This window comes from Phoca vitulina, unplaced genomic scaffold, assembly GCF_004348235.1.
Source record: "Phoca vitulina isolate PV1807 unplaced genomic scaffold, GSC_HSeal_1.0 scaffold33, whole genome shotgun sequence".
Taxonomy (NCBI): Eukaryota; Metazoa; Chordata; class Mammalia; order Carnivora; family Phocidae; genus Phoca; species Phoca vitulina.
This window is the reverse complement of record NW_022589736.1, coordinates 9,447,579-9,466,468: the sequence shown is the minus strand read 5'-3', so window position 1 is coordinate 9,466,468 and position 18,890 is coordinate 9,447,579. Positions and strand designations below refer to the sequence as shown.

Below are 18,890 nucleotides of genomic sequence, written 5' to 3'. Positions count from 1 at the left end.
AGTGGTATATAGAGCAGGTGAGGGGGTGGTGGGCTACTCCCGTATCCTCCTGCCACAGGAACTTAAGCTAGTCCGGGAAGAAGCATTTCACACCTTACAGGAGAGAAAGATTTGGGGGTCGGGTGGCAGGTGTCCCAAGCCCTGAAGGTGGCGGCAGAAGGCGACTGAGGGAAATGGGGCGAGGAAGGCGGAGCTGAAGGGCGGGCCGCGGAGGAGACCCGGGGGCGAGCTGGGCTCGCGGTGAGGCTGGCCTGCGGGGCCTCTCCCTGGGGCAGGAGGGCCCCAACTGGGCCCCGGGTGGACGCGGGGCGGGCCGGGGGCGGGGCGCGCGGGGGCGGGGCCCGGAGGGGGGCGGAGCACGTCTGCAGCCACGGCGCCCCGGAGCTGTCCCCTGCGCGCGACCCGCCTCGTCCCAGTGCCACCGACGCGCTCTCGCCCCCGCCATGCTCCTGCTGCTAGGGCTGTGCTTGGGGCTGCCGCTCTGCGCGGGGTCTCTGGAAGACGCGAGAACCCGGGATGACACTTCGGAACAAGTAAGTAGATTTGGGAGGACCTAGAGATGGCCCGGGGCGCAGGCTGCCATCCCTTCCCGCCCCCTTCTTCCGGCGCGTGGCTGTTGGACAGACTCCCTTGAATGGCTCCTGGACGCAGGGAAGGGAGGGATCACCCCCACCTCCTGTCACATCGTCCCCCCTTCTCCTCTCCGATCCCCAATCTTCTGCTCGCAAGCTTCTCCATCTGTTGGTCACTCTTGGCGAGAGTTTGGATGGTGAACTTTCCTGCAGAATTGTGTCTGGGACTTGAAAGCTCTGCAGAACCAAATATTGGCTCCTGTTGTTGACGGTGTTCAGTTTTGAGAGAGAGAGAGAGCCCCAAGCCAATTACCAAGTTTCTTCTTTAAGATGCAAGTATGGGGTGGTGTGTTGTTACTGTTGTTCCTAGCTGTTCAGAGAAAAAAGCACAATCTAGAACTTGCAAACTCTCCTCCACTTTCCCCATCTGAAAACCAGGGGAACTCGACTTTCCCATCAGGTTCTTATCAATGGGTTAGCAGTTCAAAGGTGGCCTGATGGTCGGGGAGGACCAAAAACCGAGGGCTCACTTACTGGAGTTAATATTCTGTGCATCTGCCAGAGTTTGTTTTGAAAGGCTCAACCTCACAGGTGGATAAAAACTTGCAAGTATGAAATCTCATTGCCATGTCTGAGGAACAGAAAAGCTTTTTGAAAAATATAAAACGAATTGACAAAAATACCAATGTAAAGACCTTATGGGGGAAATGGCTGTGTCCCAATTAAAGTAGGCAGTGCTTATCTACATCTCCTGGTGCTGTTTCCACATGTATCATTTAAATTGTTTTAAAATTGTTTAGCTTAAAGCATGTTTCACAGGATGGGAACAAGAGATCAGTAGACATACTTTTCTAGCAGCTTGCTCTGAAGAGCAGATCTGGAAGACAGTTACTCTCTTGTTGACTCTGCCCATGGATGTGCTTTCTGCACAATGAAAGAAATGGTACTTCTCTTATAGGGTCGTCAGGAGGAATAACCAGGACAGAGTCCAGGAAGCTGAGAGGTGGAGGGGGGAAAGTGCCCGCTTTGGATCCAGAAAGAAAGACTAGTCTTTACTTTGCCCTTTACAGTTGTGTGGCCCAGACAGGCTATTTAATTTCTCTTCGCCTTCCTTTCTGGTTGGTCATGGCAGGGGGAATACAGCTCCTTTTGAGCATACTTTAAGGAGCCAGCTGCTAGTTTGTGTCAAGGACCTGGTATACAGTGGGCGCTCAATAAATGCTAGATGTGTTCGTCAGTGGCTAAGGGCATGGGGTTGGCGTCAGGCGGCCGGGGTTTGATTCCTGGTTCTGTCCAGCTCTGGGATGCTGGGCAAGTCACTGGTAGCTTCAATTTCCAAATCTGTAAACTGTGGGAAATAATAGGGTATTAAGGATTGAAGAGTTAATACTCCTAAAGTGCTTGGTACAGTGTCCGCACTTACTGTTAGCTCTTGCCATCAGGCTTGGGCTGCTGCAGCGCAGGGGGAAGGAATTTGGGGTAAAGAGCTTGAAAGTTTTGGGGGGGGGCGGAGGGAGGAAAGTGTGGGAGGAACCAAAACAAGGATTCTGTTTATGAGCTAGGAGGAGGGATTAAAGCTCCAACATCTGCCAGTGCAAGTAGGCTTAACACTAAACTTTTCCTGCATAGAATAACATGCATTTGGCCCATTTTAGGGATTTCATGCTGCCTTCAAACCACAGCACTACTTATACATCTTGAAAATGACTCAGACAGAAATTCCCAAGATATGAAATTCTATGAAAATTTGCAAATTTTACCTTTTTATCTCTATTAAAAAAAAAAGAAGTAACAACGTGTGTGTGTGTGTGTGTGTGTGTGTGTGTGTGTGTGTGTGATGTAGGATTTAAGAACACAGGCTCCAGAACCAGACTTCCTGGGTCCAAATCCTGGCCCTGCACTCCCTGGAGAGTTACTTATTATCTGTGAGTCTCTGTTCACTCATCTCTAGAATGGGGATGGTGAAATTACTTAATTAAAAGGATCTTGAAGATTGAAACTTCAAACAGTACCTAGCAATGGAGTTAGTGCTTATTCTCCATAATTTTGGTCTTCAAAATTATATGTAAACTTAATTTATAAATGTAAATGAGTATGTCAATTTTATGTAAATTTTAATGTCCAAGAACATGCCTATTAGCTTACATTGCAATTGTTATTTGTTGCTTACCTTCAATTGGCAATATTACTAGTAACACCTTAAATTCAAGTTCCTTCATTCCCTCTGGCCCTCCACCCCATTTGTAAACATTACCCAGAGGAAGGGACTGCTCTCAGCAGCGGTCTTCAAACTTTGGTATGCAAAAGGACACTCAGGGCGCTCATCAAATATGCGGACTCGGAGCCCTGGGTGGCTCAGTCAGTTAAGCGTCTGCCTTCAGCTTGGGTTATGATCCCAGGGTCCTGGGATCGAGCCCGCATCGGGCTCCCTGCTCAGTGGGGAGTCTGCTTCTCCCTCTGCCCCTCCCCCTGCTTGTGCTTGTGCGCGCGCTCTCTCTCTCTCTCAAATAAATAAAATCTTAAAAAAAATGCATATCTCCTGGGGCGCCTGGGTGGCTCAGTCGTTAAGCGTCTGCCTTCAGCTTGGGTTATGATCCCGGGGTCCTGGGATGGAGCCCGCATCGGGCTCCCTGCTCCGCGGGAAGCCTGCTTCTCCCTCTCTGCCTGCCGCTCCCCCTGCTTGTGTTCTCTCTCCCTCTGTCAGATAAATAAATAAAATCTTAAAAAAAAATGCAGACTCCTGAGCCCCCACCCCACTCCCTTCAGTTTAGATCCATTAGGTTTGGGGTGGGGCCCAGGTGATTCTGATACAGATGATCCACCAACCACATGTAGAATATTATTACTTTAAAAGAATCTTTCAGGAAATTAATATTAAAAAGGAAGTCTCGTGTATAAAATCAGCCTGTTACAGATTTATCTGTTTCCTAAATTTCAAATTGATATTGTTTCCTTAAATCAGGATAGGGCTGTATTCCTATTACTACGAAAGCAGTTTCTAATTTACAAAATAACGATAGCCACTAATTATTGAGTGTTCCTAATGTCCCACAGAGTTTGCTAGTGGCTCTATGTAAAAATAATAAGAAGCAATAAAGGATATGGTGAAGAGCACTCCAAGTGGAGCCAGACTGTCTAGGTTCAAATCTGCATCCCAGCACTAATTGGCTGTGTGTACCTGGGCAAGTAACTTAACCTCTCTGGGTCTCAGTTTCATCATCTGCAAGATAGAACTGTTACTCTCATTGGCAGGGGTGGATCTAGGTTCTTAGAGGCAAGTCAAGTTTATGTAATTGGCAGGGCCCTCTTGAAGAAAAAGAATATCAAATTATGACCACAAAAATTAGGTGCTAAAGTGAACATTTGTTTAAGATGATAAACAGTTCACAACAAATGCCACCTTTTTAAAGGCTGACAAACACCACAGACATCAGCCACTGTTGAGGGACTGTGCAAGTGAGGGATCCTGAAGCTTACATTTTATTAGCTTCTAAATAATAATAATAAACCCACTTCTTCTCTTACAGTTGCTGTGAAGAGTAAGTGGGTTAATTCACACAGAGTACATGCATTCAGTAAGCACCAAAGTAATATTAGCTGTTTTTATTGTTTATGGACCGCCTGGTTAAATCTCTGACTACCGCTGCAAGGAAAGTCTTAGTGTGCTTACTTTCCAGGAGAACCACAGAATTCCCCCTAGGGGAAGTGACAGACCCTAGTGACACGTGCAGAGCCTGGATTAGAACCCAGGTGTGCTGAATGCCAAGGCTGGGCTTTACGGACTCCTCCAAAGACCAAGCCACTTTCATATTTATAACGTAATAGAATTTGTTTCAATGTCACTTTTATTTGCGACTTCTGGCATATGGATAGTGTTCAGTATATGCTTGTAGTACCACATCGATTGTGGGGATACATTTCTGATTCCCTGAATTGAGAATTTCTGGAGTTTTCGTTTTTTATAATCTGCCGCTCAGAACCAAACCTCTGCATTTGGAAACACAAATCAAGAATCAAGACAAGTTTTTGTCTTTGTTTTTGTTCTTAACTCTTTAAAAAGTAAAGTTACTAAAAGATTTTGTGAGCTCCAAACCACTCCGGACTGTCTCCTTTAGAGGCATGGGTGTGATTGTTAAAAAGGAGTCGTCAAATGAATGGGAAGGAGGATACTGTGGGAGAGAGTCCAGAGATTTACTCACTCCCAAACGAGCCGTCTCTTGTTTCATCGAGTGGAAGGGGGAGGGAGGAGAGGGACGTATTGAGAACCGGATCCATGAATTGTATTTGACTTCATTTTCCTACCCAGCAATCTCCCCCACACCTCGGATGCTCATCGAAAGCAGTCTTGCCTCCAGTGCTGTCAGGGTTTCAGTCGGAGACCCCGGCTATCTCCCTGTAGCTAACGACCAGCTGGCTGGCTCCATTTAGGAAGATGGGGCCATGGGAAGAAGACCTAAGTATTTCCGGGGGAGGGGGTGGGATTCCTGAATCTCCTTATTTTCCTAGAGGCAAAGTCCATTTCCCTTGTTTTTCACAGGTGAAGAAAAGAAACAGTGACTTGCCTAAGGCCAGTTGCCTTTCTTTTTTTTTTTAAACTACCTGGAAATTGTTTGGAATTGTAGCCCAAAAGTGAAGTTTCTTCTTCTTCCATGGCTGAGATTATGGGTGCCCCTGAATTGCAAACTAATCATAGCTGAACATCCTGCAGCAACATTACTCTGAAGGAATAAAACTTTTGTGCAAAGCATGTCATTACCCAAACAGGAAGGAATCTTCCCAGATGAATTGTTCTCAGCCCAGGTGACGGACTGCGACTCTAGTGCTTTTCCAACCTGTGGCCATAGGTCTTGTCAGGCCCTCTAGCACATCTCTGTGGCCCAGACTCCTGAGTTCCTGGCTCTTGCTTTCAGGATCAGAACACCCCCAGCGGACAGGGACCAAATGATAAGTAGGTTCCTAGTACAGAGCCCTGTAGGAACTCTCCCCTTCTGTCCCTTGATGAGGGTGTGGCTGAGGTTGGCCCAAATGCAGCATCCCTTGGATCTGTTATGGAACCCAGACATTTCTGTTCAGTCAACCTGGGTCATTACAGCATCCATGCCAAGAGGGAATGTCTGTGTTCTGCATATTCTGAATATCTTTCACCCAGGTTAGAATTAGGTTTCGCTGTTTTCCTCTCTTCCCATGCTCTTTCCCCATTTATGGACCTTTTGGAAAGCTCTAAGGGTATTTCTCTTTCTTCTAATACTGATCCAACACTGTGATAAATCTGGGGGGGAAATACAGTCCGTATTACTCAAATTATGAATATTTAAGCAATCCCTGCTGTCTTTTACCTGTAGCTGGACTAAATGATAATGTAGATGGGGGATTCTAGACTCCACAGCCCCGACAGTGTTATTGCTACATTTTTTGTGCAAAGGAAATCTTCACTAACCCTCTCACTCCTGGTAGTGAGTGCTGCTTGGTCCATACAAGTTTGAGAAGCGGTGGTAGGTCTCTGAAGCTATTTCTCAGCATAGTTCCTGTATTGAACCTGATGCTCCATCAGTTTCTCCTGCCCTTTCGTCCCACTCCAGCAAATGCCTGCACAACTGGTTCAACCACACCTCTAGTGTAGAGCCTCTCATGGTCACTCAGGGGCATAGCAAACTCTACTTTTTTCCATTTCCTTTGTAACTTACAAAAAGCACCCTCTCTATTAAGCTTTCATGAGTACTTTTCTTTCTTTCAAGTTATATAGTATGGTCCTTGATGGCAAGGATCCTGGCTTATGTTTCTCAATAAATATTGTGGCCTGGACATCTTCTGTTCCAATGCTGAATAAGCCCAGCTCAGGAAGAATAAAGAATCTTATTTGGGCCGTCTCCTAAGTCTATGATTTGGAACTCCAAGCTCTTGAGATCACTACTCATGGCACCCTTGACAGTGAGCTGGAGTCAGTTACATATCTGTCCTGAAACCCCACTCCCAAATTCTTATGAGGCTTTGGGAAACACTCGAACCATAAAAGGGATCAGGAATTCCTAACTAAAAACAATGATGACGACATTGGTGTCATTTCCAGTTCCAATCCTCACTGGCACCAGGAGTCTGTCTCCACCGGGAAGCTTTGATTCTGGTTCAATCTCCTTTAAACTTGGACTGAAGCGTTGCCATAGCGATCCCCTGAGACATCAGATAGTCATCTCAAAAATGAAAAACAAACTTCTCTTGTTCTCCTGAAAGCTTGTTTATTTTCTTGGAAAACCTATTTTACAGAGGACGAAACTTCAAAGAAAATACTTGAGATCAATCACAGATAATAATACCTGAGAGAGGTTGGGCTTTCCTTCTGACCATTGAGACGTTAAGTGGTCCCCAGCCTATTCCACAATTTGAGGAAGAGAAAGACCTGACGTGAACCTGCAGAGCTGGTGAAGACCTTGCCCAGAATGCTTATTCTGGCTTTCCATGGACAGTGTCTCAGATATAAAACCTCATTTTAGAGAGAGAAACCAGTATCATCCTACTAATTGTTTGGTTCTCATTTGGACTCAGGGTGGTGGGTGTCAACCTAAATCCTATACTGTTTCTCCTGTTCCATGTTCTATAGAATAGGAGGCTCTGTAATGGCTTATAATGATAATTTACAATGGCTTATAATGATAATTTACAATTTACAATATCTATATTTTTTTTTCAGGGGAGATCAAAGGAGGATAGGGATTAAAACATTACTGTTATGACTTTAGTTTACCAAACAGAAATATCTTTATTGTTTTTTTCTGTTACGGAAGTAAAGCATGTTAATTTGTGAAAAACTGAGATAATACAGGGAAGTTTAAAGAAAAATAATTCAACCACCCAAAGGTAGCAGCCCTTAGCACTGTGGTGCACATTCTACACATAGAAACATTTACACTTATGAAAATTAGATCATGTTAAATACAATTTTTTTAAATTTTATTTTATTATGTTAGTCACCATACATTACATCATTAGTTTTTGATGTAGTGTTCCATGATTCATTGTTTGTGCATAACACCCAGTGCTCCATGCAGAACGTGCCCTCTTTAATACCCATCACCAGGCTAACCCATCCCCCCACCCCCCTCCCCTCTAGAACCCTCAGTTTGTTTCTCAGAGTCCATAGTCTCTTATGGTTCATCTCCCCCTCCAATTTCCCCCCCTTCATTTTTCCCTTCTATAATGTTTTATTACCAGATTTAGTCACTTAAAATGTGCCATGGATATATTAATCAGGCTAGGCTAGGTTATTCTGTGGTAACAATGTCTTAAAAATCTCAGTGTCTTAAATACCACACATTTATGTCTTGCTTACACAACCTGTCCATCGTGGATTGGTGGTGGTCACTTGGGAAGTTGGGCTTGATGAGCAGCTACCAGTTCAAACATTGCTAATTACTGTACCAGAAAGCAAAAGCAATTCTGTAGGATCATACGTCTGTAATTAAATCACTTGACCTGGAAGTGACGAATGCTACTCACATCCCTAAGTTATTGGCTGGAGCTAGTTGCATGGCCCCCTGCCTTTGCAATGGTCCCAGAAAATGCAACCCTTCTGGCAGACAGCTAGAGAAATGTTTGGTGGACAGCACTGAAGTCCAGTAAAGTGAACATTTATTGATGCCAGTAAATATAGATACACGCCATTCTTTTCTTTTTAAAAAAGATTTATTTATTTATTTGAGAGAGAGAGAGCTCGAGCAGGAGGGGCAGAGGGTGAGGGAGAGAGAATCCCAAGCAGACTCTGGGCTGAGCGAGGAGCCTGATGTGGGGCTCGATGTCATGACCATGAAATCATGACCTGAGCCAAAACCAAGAGCCGCTTGACTGACTGAGCCACCCAGGCACCCCACACATCATTATTTTCTATAGCCGTGTCATTAATCCATGTATCATAATATGCTGAATATACTGAATAATATACTGAACCAGACCTTTTTTTAAGATATTTTAGGCTATTTCTAATTATTAACAATTGTTTTATTTTATTTTATTATTTTTTTAAAGATTTTATTTATTTATTTGACAGAGAGAAACACAGCGAGAGAGGGAACACAAGCAGGGGGAGTGGGAGAGGGAGAAGCAGGCTTCCTGCCGGGCAGGGAGCACGATGTGGGGCTCAATCCCAGGACCTGGGATCATGACCTGAGCCGAAGACAGACGCTTAATGACTGAGCCACCCAGGCACCCCACACATCATTATTTTCTATAGCCATGTAATTAATCCATGTATCATAATATACTGAATATACTGAATAATATACTGAACCAGACCTTTTTTTAAAGATATTTTAGGCTATTTCTAATTATTAACAATTGTTTTAAAAGTTGCAAACTTTAACACTTTATTTGAACAGTGATTTGCCATGAATAATGTTCAACAACCAGCTAGGACTTTTAAATTAGTCCAGAGTGGCTGATTAATTAATACAAGTTTTCTTTTTTTTTTTTTAATTTTTTATTGTTATGTTAATCTGCTCCATGCAGAACGTGCCCTCTTTAATACCCATCACCAGGCTAACCCATCCTCCCATAATACAAGTTTTCTTTAAATGAGGATTTTTATCACCTTCCCATGCCCCTCCTCCCCGTGTGGGAAAGTATGGTTAAATAACCAGAAAAAACACAGTGAGAAAATTCAAGGTAAGTTCAGTTTTGCTTGCAGTTTCCTAAAGTTTTGAGTTGAATAATTGAGCCCCTCAGAGAAGAACTGAATACATTTACTCATTGTAATAGACACAATAGCAAAGAGCTTCTTTTGAAGCCAGAAATAGGATAAAATGGAGGGCAGATATTCTGATGAATTCTTTGCTCTTGTCATTTCATACTCCTCTAACAGACAGAAGGACACGCAGGTGATGAGGTAATGCCATCACGGCTGAAGCAGTCAACCCGGGCTGAGGGCGGTGGGTTCTCGCGCTGGCCCAGCAGCTCCTTCATCGAAGGTCCAATCTACTCTTCAGGATGGACCGTCTCTTCTGTGAATTTGAATCGATTTTAACCCCCCTCATGTAATGCGTTTCAGAATGACCTCACAATCATAGTTCATGACTCTTTTCTTCTTGTAGGTTGGACGCAGGTTGCCAAGGCAAGCCCGACTGCTGCAAAGGCTGGTATGTATGTTCCGGGGGCGTCTTCAACGTCGGTTCCCTCACTGCTCTGCGTATTTTGCATCAGGCCCTAGCTTTGCTTGCAGCTCCTCCAAAGCTTGTAAAGTTGCTTGCGGAAGAATGCTGACATTAAACAGTGTAGCTTTTACAAGGCTTTCTTGAAGTGGACTTTTCTGTCTGGAAAGAGACCTGATTATTTCCGTAGGGCTCTAAGGACAAAGGATGGAGTTTCACAGCATTTCAAAAAAATAAAAAACTTAAATTAACCTGTACTTTTTATGGCATTCTTACACAAGACATAAAGGCCTTGTAGTGAAGTAAACAACTAAAGCAAGCAAAGAATTCACATTGGTAGCTTACAGACAGCTTCATGGAATGGAGTTGAGCGAGGCTCTTGGTGCATGTTGGAGGCTATCGGATTGGAATTTGGGCAAGTGTTCAGGAACTTGAAGAGCTTATTTGAACCAATCTCCGTTCCGAGATATGGATTCGGCAGCAGTTCTTTAGGAGGTAGGCGTCCCTCCAGGGCCTCTCTACACCGGGGCGGTGTCTGAGTCAGTTCTAGCTTCAGCATGACCCATGGCACGATCATTACCATCTTTTTCGGGCTGGGATGTTGTGTTCTTGTTATTCCCTGCTCGGCTTCCCCCTCCCCCTTCCTTCTCCTGATCCTCCCAAGTTTGTTAACCTCATAATCATTCTTTCACGTTTTTCTCCACATTCACATAGTTGTAGACAGACGTAGACAAACATAAACATGTCAAGAATTGTGAAGAGTCTGGATTTTCCCCAGCTTGCAAGCCAAGGATTGTGGGTTTGTTGCCATTGCATGCATGCCAGCAGACTGCAGGAGACTCCTGGGTCAGAGACAGAGGGCGATTATTGCTCACAGAATAGCAGTGCCAGAGTGTCAGTGTTTGTACCATTCCTGGGCCCCGTCCTGTTCCCATATGGTCATACGGAGAGCGCCTGGCGACACCGACACAGGAGAGGAGCTCTGCGTGGAGGGAACCTGACTCTTATGAGGACCAAGCCTGCTTGATCTTTGTCCCTGGACGGGCACGTTCTCTTTATTATTCTAGATATTAAACCAGCTTCCCCTTTGCTCTGGAGGGAGATCCCACCTCACTCTTCCAGAGCTGTTCACCATCCAAACATCCTTGAAAAGACAATTCAGAACAAAGGGAGCTAGTGCCTCTGCTCGAAAAATGTGCAGAAATACCAGGGACTCCTGGAGAATAGTCTCCCGGCAAGACCTGTACACATATTCATTCACTCATGCATGCATCTATTCCAACTGATCTTTCTTTTTTTGAATGCTTACTATTTACCCTGCATCGTAGGCATTGGGAATACAGCAATGAACAAGACAGACCAAAGACCCTGTCTTTCATAGACCTTGAATTTTAAAGTGGGGCAGAGATAGGCAAAGAAGACAAAGTGAATAAACAAATGATAAGTGTATTAGTAAGGGAGGAGATGACAGGTACCACTGAGAAAAAGAACACGCCGCAAGAAGATGGCGGAAACAGAGACATTTGCATATATGAGATTTCTGATCCTCGCTTTCAAACAGGGGGATCATATAATGACAGCTAAGGCTGGCTGAGGGCTCGCTGTGGGCCTGGCATTATTCTAAGTGTGTCACGTTGTACAATTCTTTGAGGCATTACAGAGGAAAAAGCAGAGGCTCAGAGGGATTGACTAACTCACCCGAGACTACATGTTTGGGAAGAGGTGACAGAACCAGGATTTGAGCCCCACATCTGGCTTCTGTGTGCACTCTTTACACACGCACTGCCTTGTCAAATACTGGTCTCTTTTCCCATTTCTTATTATTTTCAATCAACAGTATGTCCTTTGGCCTAACTGTGTATCCATTCTTTTAGATGGTGAAAAAAATTCCACGTTGTTGGCACACCGTAATTTATTAAGCATTGTGCTTAATAAATTGGATGAGCTTTCAATTTGTCTCCAGTTTTTTGGCCTCTGTAAAAAATGCTGCAAAAAATTTTTTCTGATCATTCTGTTATGTGGGTGCTTTTTAGTCTATGGCCTAGATTTTCAATAGAAAGATTGCTGGATCAAAGTGCATGGACATTTTACATTTTGATAGATGTCAGACTGCTTTTGAATACTATTGCTCTTAATACTATCTGTATTAATTCCATTTCTATGAGCAATGGTAAATATGCACATTTCTGCCAGCAAACATATAATCACTCTTTTTGGCTTGTCAGTCTCTTAGATATAAAGTGCCATCTCATTGTTCCTTTAACTAGCATTTGCCTGACTACTTATGAATTTAGACCTTTTTCCCCATACATTTATTGGCCATTTAGAGTGGTTCTTCTGTGAATTGTGTGTGTGCGCGCGTGCGCATGTGTGTGTCCTGTACCCATCTTTCTATTATGTCTTTTATCCCCCAGTGGTCAGTATGTTAGAGATCTTTGTAATTATAATAGAGATCTCTGTCTTCCAAATTGGAAGAATTCCCCCCTCAAATGTGTCATTTGTCGATTAACTTTGTTTATGGTATGTTTTCCATGTAGAAGTTTTAAGTGCCTTAGTAATAAATAAGTTTGTCTTTTCTTTATAGCCTTTGAGTTTTCATTTTTGGTTTCAAAGATTTTCTTGACCCTTAGACTTTCAATATTTATATAATCGCTGAGATTTTCTTAGAAATCTCTAAGAATTTTAAAAGTCTTACTTTAACACGCATTATGCCTTTTTACCATGAACTTTAGTACATCCAATGGGTACCAGAATGCTCTTCCCAGCAGTAGACCTGATGCATCATTCTCTTTTGCAAATGTCTGTGGTGACTCCACGTTACCTATAGGATAAACTGCAAGGACACCTGAGGCCCTGTGTGATCTGACTGTGGTCAGCTTCTGTAGCCTCAGTTTATCCTGTGAGTCTCCTTATAGTTTATGCTCTAGTTGGCCATGCTAATTTGAAGGTGTCTGGATGTTCTCTAAGTAACGAATAGAATGTGGACGGCAACAGCTGTTCCTTTCGTATCACTGCCAGCTCATGAACCACAGGGATTTGCCTGATTTTCTTTTGAATTAGATACCCTTTTTATGACACTCTCTGGCAAACACATACACAAAGAAAATTTGTATTTTAAAAATCAGGGGGTATCTTTGTATCTGAGTATCCATGGTCCTTAACAGATAGTGGCCTGATTTTCACTGTCATCATTTAACCTCTCAGTGGCAGGAGCATGTCTTGGCATCTTCTTTTTTTTTTTTTTTAAAGATTTTCTTTATTTATTTGAGAGAGAGAGTGAGAGAGAGAGAGAGCACAAGACGGGGGAGCGGGAGAGGGAGAAGCAGACTCCCTGCCGAGCAGGGAGCCCGATGCGGGACTCGATCCCGGGACTCCAGGATCATGACCTGAGCCGAAGGCAGTCGCTTAACCAACTGAGCCACCCAGGCACCCCGCATGTCTTGGCATCTTCTTCATAGCAGGTAGTCTAAAATTTGTACCTGGGGTTTGTTATAAGCAGATATGGTGAGACATGGAGACCTGGAACTGATCATCACGAAGAAAGGAGTTTATACTCACAGGTCCCTAGGAACAGGAGGCCCCGTGCTGGTCTCTGGTTGTCTGGGATCTGGCCCTGGGGTGACTTGGGGAAAGGGGAATCTTGGCTTGGTGTATGAGAGCTTGACAAAGGAGGTGGCTGGGAGTGTGGGCTCTGGACAGGTGGGCTGTGTGTCAAAGGTGGGCTCACGCAGGAGTAGTTTGCTGTCTCTAGGAATTAGCTTGCCCTGGGAGGGACAGTCTCTCCAGGAGCAAGGCCCCAAATGCCAGAGCATCAAGAACGTAGAAAATATAGTCAACCAGCATGGTGCTGAGCGTTGTTACCTCACTGAGGGCTAGTTACGTATGTGTCTGTCTCCTTTGTCCCGACTCTAGCCATTGTGGTTTATTTTTTGTTAGGAGGTATATAGAGTAGGGTTTTTTGTTTTGTTTTGTTTTTTTAGTTTTACAATCTTTTCTTTTTTTAAATTTTTCTTTTTTTTTTAAATTTTATTTTATTATGTTAGTCACCATACAATACATCATTAGATTTTGATGTAGTGATCCACAATTCACTGTTTTCGTATAACATAGAATAGGGTTTTTTTCTTAACATAGAAGTGATAATTGCATTTTATGTTTCCTCTCCTCTAATCGTAATGAAACGTTGCTCAGTAGAATGTATTACCACAAACAGGCAATTCAGAGCTGATGCCACCCTCTGTCTACAGAGGCGTAAAACTGTGTCACCCAGGTGGCAAATACAGTCCCCAGGGAGGTGCCTTGTCTAAAAGTCTTCTGCTTCATGTAACAGCAACATGGGCTGGTTGTTTTTCTCAAAAAGGGGAGACATGAAGGTGCCATGAAGGTCTCTGGACCCAGAGTCCACCAAGTGCCCAGTGCCAACCTTCTTCTTTATAAAGTGAGGGGATGCTGAGTTACGTGATTTCTATGGTTCTCTACCATCTCCAAAATTATTTCTTCTAATGGTCACTAGGGAACCGTTAGACCAGAATAAAACAACAAAAGGTTAATCTTCTGGGAAGAGTCCTGGTTCTGACCAAACATTGCTCAGTTAATTTCCAGATGGCATCTTGGGTAATTCAGGACATCCTCTGGGTGGCTTGATTTTAAGTGACTCACATGAGTCACACAGAAGGTTTTGGTCCCTTGAGCAGCTAATTAAGACACTCCCTGCTTCAAACTGCTTTTCCATCTGTTTAGCCTTTGTGGGAAAAATAATAAAGAAGCTGTTTTGTCACAGGAAGACTTGACTTTGCGTCCGATTTTCCAGTTGACATCCCCAAATGAAATAATGAATTAACTATAAATATGGAAAGCATGTTGGATTTTTAAGAACCGTGCATTGGGAAAGACTGAAGCAACTATTTTATATCCTTCCTTTAATGACAAATTTTCATGAACCTCTGCCATTCCAAGTTCTGTCCTTGGCTTTGGGCATCTCGGTTTCCTGACAGTCTTGTGTACCTGTCCAGTGTTCTTCTCACAACGCACCCCCTTTCTAATTAAACTGCTTGATTCTTTGTTCCAGGAATGTGCAAAGGCTCATTCCTGCTTCTATGCCTTTTGTGTTTTTAGAATGTTCTTTTTGTTCTCCTTCACCACATACAAATTCTACTTTTATTTTAAAACCTTTTCTTACTTTTACAGACCTCACTGATTTCTCTTTCTTATGAATTCTGGAAGGTCTTCAGGCAATGAGTGAATATGTCCATCTCTATATATCTTCCTATGTTGCTTTCTATTTTTTGCCCTTTCATCCCAATGTGATCATAGGTGCCTTGAGAGAAGGATCCATGTGTAGTGGTTCTTCTCAGTCCTTCATGGAATTTAATCTAGAGGAGTGGTTAATAAATTCGAGTTAATTACCATTTCTTTTGGGGGGGATGTGTGTTTTTCTTTCATTGTTCAAGGTTCAAAAATTCAATTCCATTAATGTTCTTGAGTTTTACTCTATGCTGACAGCTATGGGTAAAAAATAAATAAATAAAAGGAAGAAGTCATGGTTCCTGTTCTGTGTATGGTCTCATAGGGACAGGGGAAGGGATGAGCAGCTTCGGGGTGGGGGTGGATAATGCGCATAAGTGGCTTTAGTAGATTGTAGGCTGAGGGTGCTGTCCAGTAGGGCAAGGGCCACGAGGCATAAGTAACAGTGGGGACTCCTGTGGGAAAATAGTAACTGGGCAGAAGCAATAAAACTAAAATAGTTTCTTGAAACTTTTCTCAATCTGTCTCTTGGGCCCATAAACTGTGTGTCCTATTTTTGATGTAGTACTGTGGAGAATGTCTACCATATCCTTAATCTTAATTTGAGGCCAAAAAAAAAAAAAAAAAATACCATAATGGTTCAGCTTAGTGTTTTGTCAGATGTCTTCTAATTTCACATTTGAATTTTAAGTTTAATGAAATGATAATTGACAATTATCTCATGAATAAGGACAAATTAACATGACATTACAAACAGTCTCAAGGGTACCAAGTGAAGAAAATTTCATATTATTGTCAGAACAGTCCTGGGCAAGGATTACCTACTGAAGGAGCTAGATTTCACTTGCAATGGTCTGCAGCTGGGGCTGTGTACTGTGTTCCTCTAAGTTGGGAACTTACTAAGTTCTTTTCCCAATTATTACTCTACTTTTATGTAAAAGAAGTAAGCGGTGGGTCACTGTGGCCCAGATTCAAAGATTAAATGAATTCAACTCCACCTCTCAGTGGCAAGAAAAAGAATTTGTGGTCATCAAAAAATTTTGTTCAATTTTTTCATTACTGTATTAAAATACATATAACACAAAAGTTACCTTTTAAGCCATTGTAAAGTGTACAGTTCAGTGGTATTAAGTACATTCACACAGTCATACAAACATCACCACCATCAATCTCCAATCACCCATTAAACACTAACTCCTCATTCCTCCCTACTCCCAGCCCCTGGCAACCACCATTTTCCTTTCTGTCTCAATGAATTTGATTACTCTAGGTATTTCATGCAAGTGGAACCATACAGTATTTGTCCTTTGGTGACTGATTTATTTCACTTAGCATAATGTCTTCAAAATTCATCCATGTTGGGGCACCTGGGTTGTTCAGTCAGTTAAGCATCTGACTCGTGGTTTCAGCTCAGGTCATGATCTCATGGTTGTGGGACTGAGCCCCGCATTGGGCTCTGCACTCAGCTTGGAGTCTGCTTGAGATTCTCTCTCTCCCTCTCCCTCTGCCTCTCCCCCTGCTTACGCCCTCTCTCTCTAAAATAAATAAATCTTTAAAAAAAATTCATCCAGGGGCACCTGGGTGGCTCAGTCATTAAGCGTCTGCCTTCAGCTCGGATCATGATCCCAGGGTCCTGGGATCGAGCCCCGCGTCGGGCTCCCTGCTCAGCGGGAAACCTGCTTCTCCCTCTCTTACTCCCGCTGCTTGTGTTCCCTCTCTCGCTGTCTTTCCCTCTGTCAAATAAATAAAAATCTTTAAAAATTTTTTTTTAAAAATTCATCCGTTTTGTAGCATGGGTCAGAATTTCCTTCCTTTTTTTGAGTAATAGTCCATTATATGTATAAACCACATTTTGTTTATCCCTCCATCTGTCAATGGACACGGGTTGCTTCCACATTTTAGCTACTGTGAATAATGCGGCGCTGAACATAGGTGTAGAGATGGTGGTCACTTTTAATCTAGTAGAACAGAGGACATGAATGAGCAGAATAAGCTTGGAATAAGGAAAAATCTAGTAAAAACACAGTGAAATGGCTGCTCACTCTCAGCCTTAGGGTCTGTGAGATAGTTGGGATTGGTAGGCGTGGGGAGCTGTGCGTATAGGACTTGGGTCTGATCTAGAGCATCAGCCACCATTAATTAATTCCAGCAGCTTATGGTCATGTGGCAATGTGCATCCAGAGTTGCCCCCACTATCTGTTCCAAGAGAAATGGGCATTATGGATTTTGATGCGAACTTTCCAATTTTTAAATGTTGTCCCCCTAAATGAAAAATTTTAAAAGACTGTGCAAGTCAAATAAAAGTGCCTGTGGTCTATGTAATTTGAGATTTCTTCCTAAAACACACCAATCAGTAAAGGTATGCAAATGACTGATATCAGGGTTTTATCTCTTTAAATAGTGCAGACCAGGGATCAGCAAACTTTTACTTAAAGGCGTAGATAGTAAGTACTTCAGGCTTTGCAAGACTATGTAGTCTGTCACAATTACAGAGCTACTCAACCATTCTACCCTGTAACATGAAAGTAGGTAGCCACAGATAATATGCAGATGAATGGATGTAAATGAATTCTGTTCCAATAAAACTTTATTTCCAAAATCCTGTGGGCCTGCCTGCTATAGTTTGCCGACGCCTGGTGTAGACGAGTCAGAAGGCTGGGACATCTGAAGGAAGTTTCACACGATCAGGAAAAATAATTATAAAGGGTTGATGGGGGTTAGAGGACTCATTAATTAAAATATAGTGCATCTATGAAAAGAAAGTGCTGTGCATCTATTAAAAGAAGAATGAGAGGGATTGGTTTGTACGGTGGCAGATTGCATTTTTTCAAAGATAGTGGCACTTTGATATTCCACTCCTCCCATTGAGATCTGCCTTTGAAATCAAATGTGCTTTTGCGACTCTTTCGCCCGGTAGAGTATGTTAGGGCATAAAAGGGGATATAGCTTCCACCTCAATGTTGGGAAATGTGCACTCATGAAGCCTCTGGCTTCCACATCATCAGTTGGACTAATGTGTGTGTAGTCCATGCTGTGAGTTAGCCTGAACTTGACCATGTGGAAGGACCATGTAGAGGGGCCCTGGGACAACATGAGATAGAGAGATGCCAGTCAGCCCTGAGCCGCTTCAGGAGCTCACTCTTCCAGCTCCAGCCACCTTCTGACTGGCCCCCCCTCCCCGGCCAAGCCTTTCTAGAATTCCTGACCACAGAAACCACAAGAGAAAAATGCCATGATTGCTACTGTTAAACCACTAAGTTTTAGAGTGGTTTGTTATGCAGCATGAGATAATTGGAACATGTACAGATATAGAAAGATGAACACACTGTATTATTAGGTGAAATTAAAGCAAATCAATACAGCATGTATTTATGGAAGGATATACCAAAAACTGTTAATTTAAGTATTGCTTCTGGGAAACAGAACTTAGATCTAGGGCGGGAGGGAGACAATTGTGTTTCCTTTTATTTTCTGTGTAATTTGAAAGTTTTACCATGTACATCTGTTACTTGATATTTTTTAAAAAACTGGTTTCCATTTTAAATAAAGTGGAAAATGATAACTAGAATTTTCTGAGTTCACGGGATTTTTCTCTCTTTCTTTTTTTTAAGCATGGGCTCCTTTTTACCCAATGTATGTATAGAAATTAGAGTTGTGTGCAGTGGTATTGAGATGCTTCACAAATTCACATTATAAGAATATAAGGATATTGGAGATAAAAGAATATGTTGAAACATGGATAATTTAGGAAGAAAACCTATCTCCAGGGAAACCCTAAGTAAAAGTAAAACGCTGCATCTCAATTTATGCTTTAATTTATCTCAGGGTTCCATTTTGGAAAGATGAGGAGATACAAATTTTAATTTTAAAAAAACCAACGGGTTATTGTGCTCTTAAGATCATTACCATTACCACCTTCCCCAGCCTTATTCTCATTGTC

At 42.8% G+C, this 18,890-nt stretch overlaps 1 protein-coding gene across 1 annotated transcript in view; it reads left to right on the top strand.

Moving 5' to 3' along the window:
- The first annotated feature begins 347 nt into the window (after positions 1–347).
- Positions 348–18,890, top strand: part of ITIH5 (inter-alpha-trypsin inhibitor heavy chain 5) — a 79,128-nt gene continuing 60,585 nt past the window's right edge. The window contains exons 1-2 of the mRNA XM_032425881.1: positions 348–533; positions 9,650–9,694. Of these exons, the coding sequence (XP_032281772.1) occupies positions 444–533; positions 9,650–9,694 (135 nt within the window). The 5' untranslated portion in view covers positions 348–443. The remainder of the gene's footprint in view (positions 534–9,649; positions 9,695–18,890) is intronic.